Here is a 15406-nt window from a genome sequence, read left to right as displayed (position 1 = left end):
GTGATGCTGCCCAGCAGCGCTGCTGCACGCTGCCACTGAGTCAACTGTTGGGTTCAAGTGGCTCACAGAGAGGCCACAGTTAGAAATGATGCTCTGCACACACAAAAATCCTCGTGTTTCAAGATTAGGGAGCGGTAAAGGCTTTGGGAGGTCAGCAAGGGGAGATGTCTGGATGTGTGTGACCAGGAGAGGGAGAGCCACAGTCAGGCCTTCTTTCTCTTTTGCTTTGAGTCACAGCTCAGGCATATAGGAAAGGGGGAGATTTTCTGTTTGGCTTGAAAAAGCAGAGTTATTTCTGGCTGTTTGCTCAGGGTAAAGGGTTGTGGAAAGTCCCTGGTGTTCCCAAGGTGGAGAATTACAGTGGTTATGCACCACTAGTACACACCACCAGTAAGTGGTGTTGCTGCCACTCCCCCTTCCCCACCATCTCAGCAGCATTGCTGCAGAGAGGAGACGTTTCATCATCTGCCACCATACCCTTCTCACCCTGCTCAGTTCAGTCGTGAGCATCCCTCCCCACTGTTAGCTCCTGACATGTCATGAGTGAGCAGCCTCAGCCCCGGGAAAGGGGCTGCTCTGCTGGGCAGTCTGTAACACCTCCATCCAGCTCCAGTCGGGCTCAGCTCAACTCTGAACCCAGCAGAGAAGTAGAACCAGGAGCTGGGGTGCCTTTGGAGTGCCTCATCAAATGCCCCTGGAAAGGATGGGTGATGAGCTCATGTTAGAGCAATGATACAAGTGAACAGATTTGTCAGTAAAGCAGCCACCTAACAGCACTCCAGGTTTATTTGAAATGCTAACCAGGACCTGCTCTCTCTTCCCATTGCAGAGCTTCAGCGAGAGGGAAGCATAGAGACGCTCAGTAACAGCTCTGGTTCCACCAGTGGCAGTATCCCACGCAACTTCGATGGCTACAGATCACCCCTCCCGACTAACGAAAACCAGCCCCTCAGCCTTTTCCCCACGGGCTTCCCTTAAATGAGCCAAACATCCAAGGAGAGATCCAGACAGGGTAACAAGCCGCTCTCCACCTGAACAATCCTGATGTGTCTGTCACCCACCAGTCCACCATTGCACTGGATGGTTCTCATTACCCTGATGAATATTGATGACTCTTAAACCTTCCTCAAACATACTCACAAAATCTTGACTTTGTGTCCCTGTGCAATATGAAGAGACTCCGTCTTCGATCCTGATAGTTCTGCGGCTTCTTTTTTTGCTCTGTTCAGGAAGAGGTTGGTTGAGGAGAAATATTTTTAAGCCATTTTTGGTCCAGCACATGGTTTTACAACTGTTCTCTGCTTTTTCGCGTTGAGAGATGGAGGGAATCTCCATAACTCAGAGGAGCTCTTGCCATTTGCAAAAGTGCCGAGCATTAACAAATGAACTGGAGAGAGTGGAAACTGGGGAACTTTCTGTGGACAGGGTTGATAATGTTATTCCTTCCTCATTGCATCTCCTTGCTGCCCTCCTTCCCTACTGATGCTCATCAATGCCAGGAGTATTACAAATGGAAGTGTTTCTTTTTGTTCTTTGGAAGAATTATCTCTATTGCTCCGGTTTTATTCTAGTCTTGTATTTTAGAAATGTACTTAATTGACTAACTGCAGTCACAAATTTCTCATATTTGGTTATAAAAGTTGTTCACTGGAACTCAGATATCTGTCCAGAAATGCATGTATCATTGAATAAATCTAAGTTAAGCAAGAAACTGCTTAAATGGCAATGTTCATGGAGTGTTACTGGGCTGGCTGTGGGCTTTGTATATCTTCCTGGACTGGACTATGTGCGTATTTACTAACTTGAAGGCTTTAATTAAAGCCATCAGTGGATGTTACGCAGCCAGTCTAGCTTGGTTTTGCCTCTGCTTTCTTGTCCCCTCATGCAAGGACAAGATTTGTATAAATGAGTGTTCCTTGCACCCACTTAGCACCTCTGAAAATCAACACCATCTCTGTGTGTCTGGTTCCAGCTCCTTGCATTGGTTGGGGCCCTGCTTCTTCATCCCTCTGATTTTGGTGGGACAAGGACCGGGCACGCTGGAAGCAGAGGCACCCACCTCCATCTGTTGTGTTACAGGATCACATATAAGAAGCTTTACGGAACCTGTACAACAGCCTGAACCTCTGTACCCTGCTGAACATGCACAGTCAAAACTAGCACTGCATAACTCTGCTGATAAAATAGTCATGGGCTCACACATAGTAACCACACGAATTCCTATATCACAGCCAACTTGTGTCGAGAAGCAGAGAGTGAGATGGGACTGTCAGCTTATGAAATTTCCTTCCCACTACTTGTTTTTAATAGAAGCCGTTTGAGTCATGGCAATGAGAGGAAACCAGCTAAACCCACAAATCTTTTTGCACTCTTATAGCTTAAACCAGCCACACTGAGTGATGCAGAACCGACCACCCTCTTCCTACTCCATCCCCAAACACCAAATACCAAATTCAGTCTTGGGCTTGACTTTTTTATAACTGTAACGCAGCAGCTCAGGTCTCAGCAGCCTTTTCTTCCTCTCTCTTCAGGCTTGGAAACCACTAATAAAAAGTGAGAGTCTGCAGCAATAATTTCAGTTTCTTGCTTGGTTTTCAGTCAGTCCTTTCGCAAGCAAAAAAAAAAGAACAAAACAAAACAAGAAAACTTCTTTGGGATGAAATCAGAGAAGAGTTCGCTCGTAAGTAAGTACTCACAGCTCCGGCCCGCTGGCTATATCTGCTGTAATGCTATGTTCCTTTTATGTCTGTAAAATAATGGCTTGAAGTAAGGGGCTGAGGGTAGGGCTGGCACCGTGGACAAAGGGGACCGCAGGGTCAAGTCAGTCCACACCAGTCAGGATTTTTAACACAGTTCAAGCCAAGGTCAGCTCCAAAAGTTCAAACAAAATCCAGATTAACACATACAGAAGGGATTGTGTTGTCACCGTGATGCTTGTTTCCTTTCAGGCTTTCCAAGGAGCAGCCAGAAAGGACAAAGTTCTTGCAAAGGAAGGAAGACTGCTCTTCTCCCTCCTGCCTCGGACAGCTTGCTTGCTGGTTCTTACTGAACACACAAAGTAGGATAGTGCATAACGCAGAGTGGTGTCATTGGAAATGTATTTGTTGTTGGCAGGCATTAAATCACTTTTTATAAGTGCTGCAATATGGCCATGTGGAAATTCCCAGTCTGCAAGAAGCTCCTTTGAATCAGGATGTTTTGTTTAAAGGGGGGGAGGCAAAAAGAAAAATCCTACAAACTGGGACTGTACCAAAATATTTTCAGTCTGGTTCATTGAAAAGAATGTCCTAAATTCCCCACTGTTGATATCCCCTTAGCCAAACTGTTAAGAAAGCCTCGAGCTTAAAAAACAACAAGAAAAGGCACTGCTCTGAGGTGGCTAATTTAACTTTAACTTGATACTTTCACAGATGACCCAGCAGAATAACCACTGAGTTCCAGCTCTTCAGTGAGCCAGTGAAAACCAAGTGTGTTGCAACGATAACTCTATAGGGTCTCATTCAACACGTCCCCACTGTGTGTGCCTTGCTCACATGCCCCACCAATGGCCCTGCCTCTAGCTTACACACAAAAGCACCCCATTTCAAGTGGGTGCCAGGTGCTTTCCTGCAACACCACCTTTTCTCTGCCTTCACCTCAGCAGCAATACTCTTTTGGGGCACCAGGAGTGAATATTGCTGCTCCTTGATGATGTCTAGAAGCTGCTCCTAAGGGAGGTTTACTCCTGACTTCCGTGAAAACAGGTTTTCAGCCTAGTGACCTAATCCAAACCCTACTGAAAGCAAAACCAACCCATGGTCTTCACAGGATTTTGGACAAGCATCTCTTACTGTTGTGGGGATAATCCAGGTGAGTTTCTGAAACGATGAATTCTCAAACGCAGTGGCTTGCCACAGGTCGCAGGCAGCGCAGCAAGAATGTGGTGCCATGATATAAACCACTGGCTCAAAAGGAGCCCAAAAGACAAGCTGGACTTGCAGGTTTTTAAACTGTTTCCAGTAGTAGTAAGCAGCAGCCTCCTGCTGAGTTCAAAAGGCAAAACATCTCATTTAAAGTGGGGCAGACTGTATATCACTCTGTGCATGAGGTGGAGCTCTTCTATTAAAAGTTGAGTTCAGATTTCATGAATTAACATGAAATACTGCTTGCTTATCCTACCCTGGTTTCTGTAATAAACACATGTATGTAGCGTGCTTAAATCAAGGGAGGGGATTGTTCTGCTGGTTGAAAAGAAGTGGAAAGTCAAAGGTTCTCCAAATGTAACAGCTTGAAGTTCAAATGAAATCACATCTCAAGACCAGCCCAGGGCCTGGGCAGAACCAGCGGGGCTGGTGTTTCCCAGTGCTCTGCAGAGCACGTGGGGCTCGGGCTTTGTTTGTTCTCCCAGCAAAGCCGTGATGATCCCGATAGAGCATGGTGCTGTGTCCAGGCAAAGCCAACAAACCACATCCCACTGTTCATCCCTACAAGGGGACAGCTTCTGGTTGTTGTGCTCTGAGCGACGTTAGCCAGCTCAAGAATGAAGTTTGTTGGCGACGAGGCTGGGGTTGGCTGGAGCCGACCGAGGGCAAAACCCCACCAAGATCTTCCTCAGCAGAGAGCCCGAGGAGGGGTTTGCTGCAAAGTGCATCCGTGAAACCCCTGAACACTGCTCCCACTGCTCGGTGACCCTCTGAGCATTGGGATAAACACACGGTGCTTTCCCTGGGGCTTCCTTAGCGACTTTTTGAGGATCCAAACTGCGTCTGCGCCACGTCTCTACATTTCTTTCCTTTCTCCTTTGCTCTGGCTTGTTGCTGTGCGGGGTAGGAAAGTTTGCGCCATTTCCTGTTGTCTTTCCCTTATGCTCCTGAGATATTGTAAAAATGTTCGGTATCCTCCAGTAGGTTGTAATCACTTCACCCTAATGTTTCACAGCTGCTAAGTGTAACTTTAAACCCAGCCATTTGAGTGCTTACAATTAGCGAGTCAATGGAGCTACGATTGGGTCTTTGAAAAACAGAAAATGAAACTTTTTTCCTTTCCCCCCCCCAAGTTCTAATTGGATAAAATGGGAACAAAAGCTGTGGAGATGAGGGTTTTTTTAATGCAATAAATGATTAGTGGCTTATGTGCTAGGAAAAAATAATTGAATCCACTGCTTGGCCTGTTTCACAGATGGAAAAGGCACCGGGACAAGCATGTGTCTGTGTCGGCAGTGCACAAACCCATACTGCACAAACCCATTGGAGCCCGCTGCTCTCCGTTTGTTGGAGCAGAGCTGGTGAGGACAGAATTAGCAGGAGACAAACAGCCTCAGCTGTGCCCTCACCTGTCCCTGCTGGGGCTGTGGCACAGCCAGGCAGTGCTGCCACCCCCAGCACTTGGTCTCACTCTGGTATAAAACCATTTTGCCATAAACCCCAGCGCTGACTGGAGCCTCACCCTCCCCTTTGGCCTCCCTCAGTGCCTTCAGCCCCTGCTCTGCCAGTGCTGGGAGGGGAGATCCACACTGCTCAGCCAGAGAAAGCCATGACCTGAGCAGAACAGCACACGGCTGGTGAGCCCGGCTGCAGGTGCAAGTGAAGCAGCTGAAGATGAAGGTTGGCTGATGCCTTCTTGGAGGGCCTGGCAAGGTGCAGGCAGGGCCCTGGCAGAGGTAATGGCCACATCCCCAAGTGGCTTTGCAGCCAAGATGAGGGGCAAAGCAGCAGGTGCATGTGTGGGACGTGGAGGGGTCTCTGCTGATGGCCCCGTGTTATGCAAAGCTGTTTGTAAAGGTGCTCTAAGGTTTTCATAGAATTGGGACCATTTAATCTGATGCTGTTCTTTATCATCCACTGAAAACAAGTGTAAACTGGGGCTCGTATTGAAGAGTCCTTCCTGCCCAGGGTGAAACCTCCTTTGGCTGATATTACTGGGATTGTTCCTGCTCAGAGCTCCCACCTCCTGCACGTGTTGGGAGCAGGTTTCAGTTATACCAGAAAATGCCTTAACCCTGGTGAAAGCAAGGGCCAGACGCAGTGAGGATACAAGTTACCAGCTCCAGAACTAGACCATGGACATGGCATGGTCGCTGCCTTCCTTGTCTCAGATGGTGACCTTCTTCCCCCAACACCATCTGTGGATGAGATCAGCACTGGAGCTGGTGTTACCCACTGCAAGATGTGTCCTGGGGGATGTGCTGCATGTCCCACCAGCTCTCAGGACATGTGGCAGTTCCTGGCTGTGGCAACGGTCCCATCAGTTGCCACGCTGTCCTTTGCTCAGATGTCAGTGAGTTCCCAGGCTGAATTTTTGCCTTTCTTGGGAATTTCTGCTGCAGGAAATTGCACTGCCACAGTGACAGCCCCATGCAGGTTGCAGGCAGGTCACAGACATAGGTGTTATCCAACAGCTGCCTGTGCATGGCCCTCATGTGCCAGGACCATTCCTCCAGCTGCAGAGCTGCCTGCCCTGCCCTGCACCGGGAGAGTCCTGTGCCCTCACTGGGTCCAGGGCCAACTCCTGCAGGGCTCCCAGTTCCTGCTGGGAGCTACTGACCTCATCAATTCCCAGCATGGACTCAGCACCCTGCAGGATCTGGCTCTCTCCAAGGTGGCAGCCCCTTGCCCCATGGGTTCATCTCCCAGCAGCTCTGTCATCACTGAGTGGTCACTGCAGTGGGCAGGGTTGGGGGCTTGCAGCCTTCCATATCCCCTCCACCTTCTTCCTTCCATCCCGTTGAGTTTCACTGCACCCCTGGGGATGGGCACAGAGCAGCAGCCTTCCCTCTGCGGGAAGCACTCCTGCCACCTGACCATAAATACTAATTAATAGCAAAGCCCTGGTCTAGATCAAGGAGGAGGCTCTGAATTTTCTTGGGAACATCACTGTCTGCAAGGTATCTTAAATATTCTCTAGCACTCAGGCTATCAGTAGGTCAATTATACGGTGAGCGGTCATATGAAGTTAATTTCTAATTTAATACAATGTTAAAAGGTTGTCAGGTTAAAATCTAATCTATAAACAAGACATGAAACGTCTCTTTAAAACAAGTGTCATGAACCGGTCCTGGCTCCAACCACAGACTGCTGCTTCTTTTATAGGGTGTAATTACTTCCCAGTGAGTATTTACAATATTATTATAGGTCGGCAATAAAAGGCTGGTGCTAGCTGTGCCCGCTTGGCGGCCCGCTGCCAGCTGGGTGCTGATCCTGCTCCCATCCCAGCCCCTCTCCCTCCAGCCCCTGCTCAGGGGAGGTGGGAAGTGCCGGCTCGTGGGGCTCCGCTCCCGCTCCATGCTGTGGGAAACAGGATGGGTGAGAACTGACTGTGTTTTCACACAAACACACCTCGGTGTCAGGAGGATGGGGACACCCCTGATGTGTTTCATCACAAGTGTCGCTGTACCCCAGGCTCACCAGCCCCTGTGATGTGCTGTACCTGACAGTCCCAGGTGGAAAAGATGAACGAGCACGTCTGGTTTTGAGCAATGAGGGGAAAGGACTGCAGCAAGGTTTTGCTGTGGACTCAAGGTTATGAGCTGCGTTGTGACCACCAGCTTCATTCAAGCAGAAAACTGGAGGCAGCACCTGCAGCCCAGAGCAAAGAGCCAGCCCCGTGCCCTGCCACCCCACATCACACCCTCTCCCCCAACTCCCTCCATGGGAGGCATGGGCAAGACACAGGCAGGGAGGACCAGGCACATCGCGCTGCCTCTCCCCCCCACAGGGAAGGCATCTGCGTTGCAGCTACTTCTCGAGGTACATTGAATTTTGCTGCTGTCCAAGGGGAAAGTCCAGCTGTCATGTGGTAGTGATGCCATGGTCCCACCACGAGACTCCTGCTCCTGGTAGTCCACGGTGTCTGTGGGAGCTGGGCACGCTCAACAGGAAAACACCATGTGTCACCCTGCTGCGGGTCACGCGATTGGCTCTGAAATCATGCGGGCTTGTTTTCCAGAAGGGATTCCACTGACCCCAAAGGTACGGATCAGATGTGGCCGTGTCTGAGCTCTCCTCTATGCCCAGGAAGCCCTGCAAGGTTGGGCTTTCTAAATAGACCGAGATGTTGATGGGAACAAGTGACCTCCCCCACAGCAAGGCCTGCAGGGAAGCACGGGAAGATGTAACACCAGTGCTAAAATGGAGGGAGGTGGTGATGTGCTGGTGTGACCTGGCCCAGGGAGCTGCAAGGAGTGCGTGGGCTCTTTGCTGCAGCCCCTCTGCTGGCTGTGACTCCTTCCCTTGCCTTCCCTTCCCGGAGTTTTCTGGTAAATTCTGCTGCTGTCTGTAATTGGGAAAAGCTGCTGCTCACATCTGCGCAGGCACCGTCCGCTCGAGCTGGCAGCCGGCGTTGTTACTGCTTGTGCTGCCGGTGCTTTGATGTGCAGTGATTCACGGGCTTGGCCGGGGCCGCCCCGCAGATGCTGCCTCTGGGTGGTGCGGGACAGCAGCCCTCGAGGTGGGACGGCACCCACTGCATCTGTGCAAACAGCAGCCCCCTCGCCAGGCCTCGGGACGTGACCTCTCCTCCCATCTGCAGAGGAGGGTACCTGGAGGCATCCGGAGAGGTCGGCTCAGGTGCTTCCCTCCGTCCCACCAGAGGGATGGTGATGCACGTGTGCCGGCCAGCATGGCAGAGCCCCACATCACCGGTGAGAAGGAGCAGTGGAGCGGAGGGAGCAGCAGAGCCCTGGGCTCGGGGCTGGCGGCCCCAGGCAGCTCTGCAGGCACAGTGCAGCCCAGGGAGCGCAATCTGTGGCCTTAATCCTGCCGTGTCCTGCGCGCTCTCAAATCCCCTTCACTTCAATGAGCGCTTGTAGTGTCAGGCCTGTGCTGGGCGAGACAGCACGCGGGGACGGTGGGGAGGATTTGCTCAAGAGGCACTGTTTTTAAGGTGAGATTTGAAGGATGGAAGACAGATGGCAACTGGAGAGGACAAACGGATCAAGTGAAGGGTTTGTTTTCAGTGTGGAGGGGAAAACACAGGAGGGAATTACTGCTGGCTGCAAAACGGGGGCTATTAATACCTGCGGTGTCTCGAGCTTTGCACTTAGCCCGGCGAGCCAGGATCCTCACGGGGCACCCCCGGCGAGGGCAGACACCGGCCCCTTTGCAGTTCAGGAGTGTGGTTGTTTCTGCTGAGATGAATTGATCCCAGCGCAGTGCTGAGTGTACCCAGACAAAGCCGGGAGAGGGGTTATTAGCCAGCCGGCGGCCCTGCCATTGTCCCTGCTATCTTTTCTTCCCTTTCAGCCTTCCTCCCCGTGGCCCAGGTCTCAAAGACCATGTGCCAAGAGATTAGTGACCTGCGCAAAGGGGAATTGCTTGCTTTGTGCCGGCAGCCCGGCGTCGGGGCTGTTACTTACTTGTTACGTGGTGCTGCCGCCGCCGAGGTATCCATGGACAGCACGCCTGCAGAGCAGTTTGCCGGCACTGCGGGCGAGGAGCTGGGAGAAGAGGCACTTCCGCGTGGCAGGTTTCATCCTGCTCGCTGCATGCCCACACTGAGACCCCCAAACCCCCTTGGGGGGGGTCAGCGCAAGAGCCCAGCACCTACAGAGAAGGGAGAAAAAGACCGGGTAGTGAGACAGTGGAACTCAGCACACAGTGCCTGGGCATGTCGCCGGGCAGGATGCTGGAGCCAGGGCCGTGAAGGGGCATTGCCCAGCAGCGGTTTGAGTTTGCAGACTTTGCTTTAAAAACGGAAAGATGGGAAGAGCCTGTCCTCTTTTCAGAGCCCTGCTCCACCTTCCCAACGCCTCTGTCAGAGAGCGCTGTGGAGACATCAGAGGAAATGTGAATAAAAGCAATGAGAGTTGGGCCCTTCCGTGCGGAGCTGGGTGTGTGTCAAGTTTGGCAGTGGTGAACACCCACGAAGCAAGCAGGTGCGATCAGAAAGCGCTGTTCCTGCCCATGGCTTGCTCTGCCTGGTTGTGTTTTCTCAGCAGTGAAATGCACTCTCCTGTGAACAGGAGACCGTGATTTTCTGCAATCCTAAATTCAAACCTAGACCAAAACCACAACTCCCGTGACGTGGGAACAGCAGCGTCAGATCCTGCTTTGGATGTGATTTCAAACATGCTCCCAGACCCCGTCTGAAGAGGACAGGACAGGATGTGAGCCCCCGTCAATGCCGCACACCCTCTTTTGATACTGTAACTTCTGCCAAACTCCCAGCCCCAAACACAGCGATTTCTGAAGGCGGAGGGTCCCTGCTCTGCTGACAGGACAGGGCCAGGTGGGCTGGGGGACTCCATGGGGCTGGGGGTTGCCCTGCATCTTTTCCCTTCCACTGGCGACCAGGAGGTGGTTGTACCCACAAGGCACTGTTTAAAAGGAAGGAGGGAGAGAGACCAGGGTGAAGGACCCAGCTCGGGCCATCCCCTGCCCTCGAGGTCTCCGTCGGGGTTTTGCTGCCCAGGAACAGGCGGGGGTCCCTCCCGAAGGGGGATTTTTGGGGAGCAGCGGCCCCGCTCGGCCCCGCGGAGGTTGCGCCGAGCGCGGAGACCCCCGGTGATGTTCTCCCTTTCGCCAAAGCGCTGGTTCCGCCGCCTGCCCGGCCTCGCTGCTCCGCTCCCGGCCCCGCCGCCCCTTCCCCAGCACCGCGTTGAGCCGGGTTTCATCGGGACTCGGCGGCGGAGCCGGGCGCTGCGAGGGTCGGGCCGGCCCCTTCCCACCGCTCCGGGCACGGCGCAGCTCAGCCCGTCCCAAATCCTCACTTTGACCTCGGGTCCCCTCCCGGGACCGGGTTTCTCGGAGAACCTGGACGGAAAAACCTCACCCCAGTCACCCACAAACACCGATGCACCCCGAGTGCGGGGGCCGTCGGGAGGCGCGGGGAAGGGCCGACACCGACCTCAGGGATCCTGGCGAGGGGCTCCCCGACGGAGCGGGGCTCTGCGGGTCCGTTCCCCGCCGGAGCCGAGCCGCGGTCACTGGTGCCGGTGGGCTGGGGGTGTCCTCGCCCTCGGCCCCATCCCATGACGGCGATGAGGCGGCGGTAATGCCATTAGCCCGGGGATTACGCGCCCGCGCCGGGATGTGACACACTTTCTCAAATGGAAGTTTTTTAAACAGAGGGATTTGCGTGATCCCCCCCCTTCATCCCCATCCCCGTCCCCTTCCCCGCCCGCCCCCCGCGGGGCCAGCTCGAGTTTCAGGCCCTGGCCGGGGCTCCCGTCTCCTTTTAAGGCCGCGGGTTCGATGCGTGCGGGCCGCCGGGCCCCGACGTGGGGAACCGGGCCGTGCCGGGGCTGCGGAGCGGGGAGGGGACCGTAGCGCTCCCGCGGAGGGAAGGCGCTCCTTAATTAAAACAATAATAACAATAACATCAACCAAGCTCGCTCCTGAATCAGAGCGGCGGGGAGGTAACGACGGCGGGGTACGGAGGATGCGCCCCCTCTCCCCCAGCGCCCGGCCGGACCGGGGTCACTCAGCGCCCGCCCTGACAAACAGGCTGGAAAACGTGTTTATAAGTTGTTCAGACTCTGGATAAACTTCAGCGCGTTCTGCCCGCGCCTCCCCCCTGTTGTTATTTTCCAGAAATCTGGATTACTGGAAATATTTTCTTTAAAGCTAGAGAGAAATCTAAACACTCCGAGGACGGGGGAGCTGGGGGGGGGGGGGGGCGCGCTGTTGGGGCTCCTCAGGTTTTCCCTCACCGAGCCGCGCACAGACGGGCCCGCAGCTCCGCGGCCGCACGGGCAGAGGAAGGAAGAGGGAGGACGGCGGCGCCGGGGCTGGTGTCGGGTCGAGCATCTCGCTCGGTTTCTGTCGATAAAAGTCCATCAGGGGGGCCCCGGTGCCCGGCACATCCCGGGCAGCTGCCGCCCCCCCCCCACCTCCCCGGACACCCAAAGGGCACGGGGCACCGGGGGAGATGTTTTCCAGGGATCTCCCGGAGTAAAGGGGATTCCCAGCCCACCGAGGCGTCTGAGGGGAAGGGAGGCGGAGGAGAGCTCCGGGGTGGGTGAGAGCAAACGAAGGCAGTTTGATTGCACGCAGGTTTATTTTCCTCTCCAGGTGGAGCGGGAGAAGCGGGACCGGGGAAGCTGCCGGGGCCACTTATCGCCTTTTCCCCACCTGCCCCACGGCTCGGCCGCTGCGGGGTGACTGGGAGCTGAAGGAGCCGTCGAGTCCCTCAGGGGTACGGCACCCGTCGGGCTTCTCCTGCGGTGCGAAGGGCTCCTGCCAGGGCCGGGCCCGAGGCGGGGGGGGGACCTGAATCCGCAGCTGCGTGTTCGCTTAGGACAGCGCGGCCGGAGGTCTCCGACGTCCCCAGCTCTGCCTGTCCTGCTGCTCCCGCGGCAGCAGCGAGGAGCCCAGCCCGGTGGTACTGGCCCCCTCCCTCCACTCTACAGCTCTTTCCCATCCCAGCTTGGGTTCCCACAGCTCGGAAAGGTGCGAGCGGCCGGGTCGCCCTCCACGAGCGCCCGAGGGGGTCCTTTTGCCGTGGCATCAGGGCCGCGAATGAGAGGCCCGACGGCTCACCCTCGGCACAGGAAAACCCCTTTCGCCCGGAGCCGGAGCGGCCGCGGCCGGTGCGCCCTGCGCAGTCCCGTCGGGGGGGAGCGCTCCCTGGGACGCGGGGTCGCCGCAGCTCGGTGGAGCCGAGAGCAGGGGAAGGCGGAGGCCCGGCGGCTTGTGAGAATTGTTATTTTTCATCAATCACCCGCAATTTGTGTAAGTGCCCCGGACAGGACACCAGCCGTCCTGCTGGCTGGGGTCACGGAGACAACACAGAAATGGAGAAGAGCAAATTGCATTTGCTCACCAGCTCACAGATCCAAATTACGGCCCTCGCATGGCGCGGGGAAGGGAGCGAAAGGTCCATGTGACATGAGGGAAATATGAAGGACTTTGACAGGTCTTAAACGGCCTGGCGCCAAGGCCTAAGTCTACCGGCTAAAAATAGAAAAGGGATGATGAGTGGAGATGGGCAGAGATGAAAGGGGAAGAGCGAGCGGGGCCGCGCTGCAGCGAGGGGCAGCGGGGACCGGACGGTTTCCCCCGGGACGGATCCTTGGGGCTGCCCGTTCGACACCGACCCAGCCTGGGGACTGCTCAGCAGCGCAGCTCCAGGCCCGCGGCCGGCCGGGGCTGCTCCCGGGAGCCAGGCGCGGCGTCCCCGTGTCACGGATGGGGTGATGACGGGTTTCACCCTGCCGTGGGCAAGGGCCGTCCGCCCCGTCCATGGGCGCAAGGTGTTGGGTCGGGTCCGAGCCCCTGAGCCCGGGGGCCGCGGCTGGAGCTGCCCGGGCAGTGGGTGCCCTCGTCCCCGTTAGCTTCCCCCCCGGCAGTTCCATCAGCGAGCGCGCTATAGAGGGTCAGGGAGACGAAGCTGCTCTGGATCGGGTTTATTCTGCAGGCGAGGGCGTCTGCGACGGTAACAGTGGTGCGGGGGAACCCGGGCCCGGGCCGAGAGGGAGAGGACCCCTTTTCTCCCGGGGCCCGGTGTTCTCCAGGCCTGATGCGCCGGGCCCCGCATCTCCCGGCGGAGCAGCGGGCCAGGTGTCCGCGGAGGAGCCGTCCCCGTCGTGGGGAAAGCAAGGAAAGCGTCCGGGTTTGCTTTGTGAGGGGAGAATTAAGAGAAAAAAAAAAAACACAAGCAAGCCCCGTTTTTGCCAAAGCTGCCGTCAGCAGTTTTCCGCGGTGGCGAGGAAGCAAAGTCCAAATCGGGTCTAAATTTCAGTCCCTGCTCCCCGTTCAATGGTCAGCGGGACACCCCCACCCCCCCCCCCTCCCCGGCCCCGCCACGAGGGACAGCCCCGGCGGGGACGCGCTGTGCCCGCCCCGTCGGGCGCGATAGCAGGGCCGGGCGGCGCAGGCAGAGGTGAACCTGCCGCGGGACACGGGCAGGTTGCGAGCGCCTCCGAGCACAGCCCGGGACTTGGGGCTGGGCTCTGCGTTGCGCTGGGGCCGCGGGGGGTGAACCGCGGGAGGGGGGTAAAAAGAAAAGTCGGGGTGCGAAGGGGACACCCGGGGGGTCCCGCGTCCCCCCCCTGCGCGGGGAGCAGCGACACGCTGCCCCAAGGGCTCTGAGCTGCTGCGCATCCGCGGAGCTGGAAGACGGGGGGGGGGGTCAAGACGGGGGGGCAGAGGAGGGGGCCAGAGAGCACACCCCTCCTCGTCCAGCCTGGCCGCAGCGCAGGCAGCAGGGGCAGGAGCCTTGGAAGGGTGGCAGGGCGCTTTTTGAAGATTTGGGGGTAAATATGAAGTGACAAGAGACGGGTCTTTATTGTGAGGGCTCAGCCGCCTGGCGCCAGGGCCCTCTTCAGCCACCGCGGCCCTCAGTTAATCAGCGCAGATCTCCAAACCGACCTCTCCGCGGGGACACCCACCGCGCTCACCGCCCCCCCCTCCCCCCCCGGGCCCTGGCGCGGCGGGACCGGCCCTTAATCCTTCTGCAAACAGCCCCCAGTGTGTGTGTGTCCCCCTCCTCCTTATCTGCTTCCCCCCCGCCCGGGTAAACAGCTCCTGTGGCCAAGCACAGCCGCGTCTGCCCCCGGCAGCGCACCCAACGCTCCCCGACGGCGGGGTTTGGGCCTCCGCCGTGGGTGCGAGGCTGGGAGCGGGACACCCCCCCCCCCGCATCAAATCGTAGCGGCTGCCGGCGGGGCGGGGGATTGGGGGGGCGACGGCAGGGAGCGACTCACCCGCGCTGGAGGTCGCCGCTCGGGGCCTCGCCGCCGCCCGCAGCTCTCCGCTGGGCCGCGCTCCCGGCGGCCGCCCCGTCGGCGCTGCGCGGCTCTGCGCGGCTCTGTGCGGAGCGGCGGCCGAGGCGCGCCCCACCTCGATCCACTCTCCAGGCTCTGTCGTAAGACGGCAGCCGCCGCGCTCCCCCGGCCACCCCCCCTTCCCTCTCTCCGCTCTCCTCCCCTGCTCGCTGCCCCCGCAGACACCGGCGGGGGCCCTCGGGCTCCTTCCCCCCGCCCCCGGGGCTCCGGCCCGGGCGGGCCCGGGTGCCGCTCCCCGCTCCGCCGAGGTGGCTCCGCGTTGTCCCTGCACCGGCGACGGCCGCTCCCCGGCCGCAGCGCAGCCGGGGCTGACCCGGTATGCGGAAAGGAGCCGGGGGTGGGATTTGGAGCACTTTTCTCTGTCATTGGTTAATATTTTATCCTGTTGACATGTTTTCTTACTGCCGAGGCTTCCGACACCTTCTTCTCTTTTTTTTTTTCCCCTTCTTTCCTTTTTTTTCCCCTTCTTCCTTTCCTCCCTCCCTCCGCGCCCCCCCCCTTCCCTCCCCCCCGCGCCCCGGAGCTTGGCCGGAGCTGTCAAAACCACGCCTATGCAGATCCACAATTGGTCTGAAACGCGTAAAATCAGCAATCAAGGGGGCTTGGCTCATTAGCGGGCGGATCAGAGCAGGAAGGACATGTGAGATAGTCACAGTTTTACAGAGATCAGGACAAGATCCAACCGTTTCCACTCCGGCTCCCGGA

General features: G+C 57.0%; 1 protein-coding gene across 8 annotated transcripts in view; it reads left to right on the top strand.

Annotated features, from left to right (window-relative positions):
• BCAS3 (BCAS3 microtubule associated cell migration factor) overlaps positions 1 to 1835 on the top strand; it is a 363292-nt gene extending 361457 nt beyond the window's left edge. For 7 of the 8 annotated variants that reach the window (XM_061368506.1, XM_061368578.1, XM_061368559.1 and 4 more), the window contains one exon: positions 830 to 1835. In XM_061368506.1, coding sequence (XP_061224490.1) covers positions 830 to 978 — 149 coding nt within the window. In that variant the 3' untranslated portion in view covers positions 979 to 1835. The remainder of the gene's footprint in view (positions 1 to 829) is intronic. The other variant, XM_061368569.1, reaches the window with a different exon arrangement.
• The last annotated feature ends 13571 nt before the right edge of the window (positions 1836 to 15406 follow it).

Source organism: Neopsephotus bourkii, unplaced genomic scaffold (assembly GCF_033783945.1).
Source record: "Neopsephotus bourkii isolate Nb327-2 ecotype Australia unplaced genomic scaffold, CSIRO-AGI_Nbou_v1 NB_140, whole genome shotgun sequence".
NCBI lineage: Eukaryota > Metazoa > Chordata > Aves > Psittaciformes > Psittacidae > Neopsephotus > Neopsephotus bourkii.
This window is presented reverse-complemented; position numbering and strand designations above follow the sequence as displayed.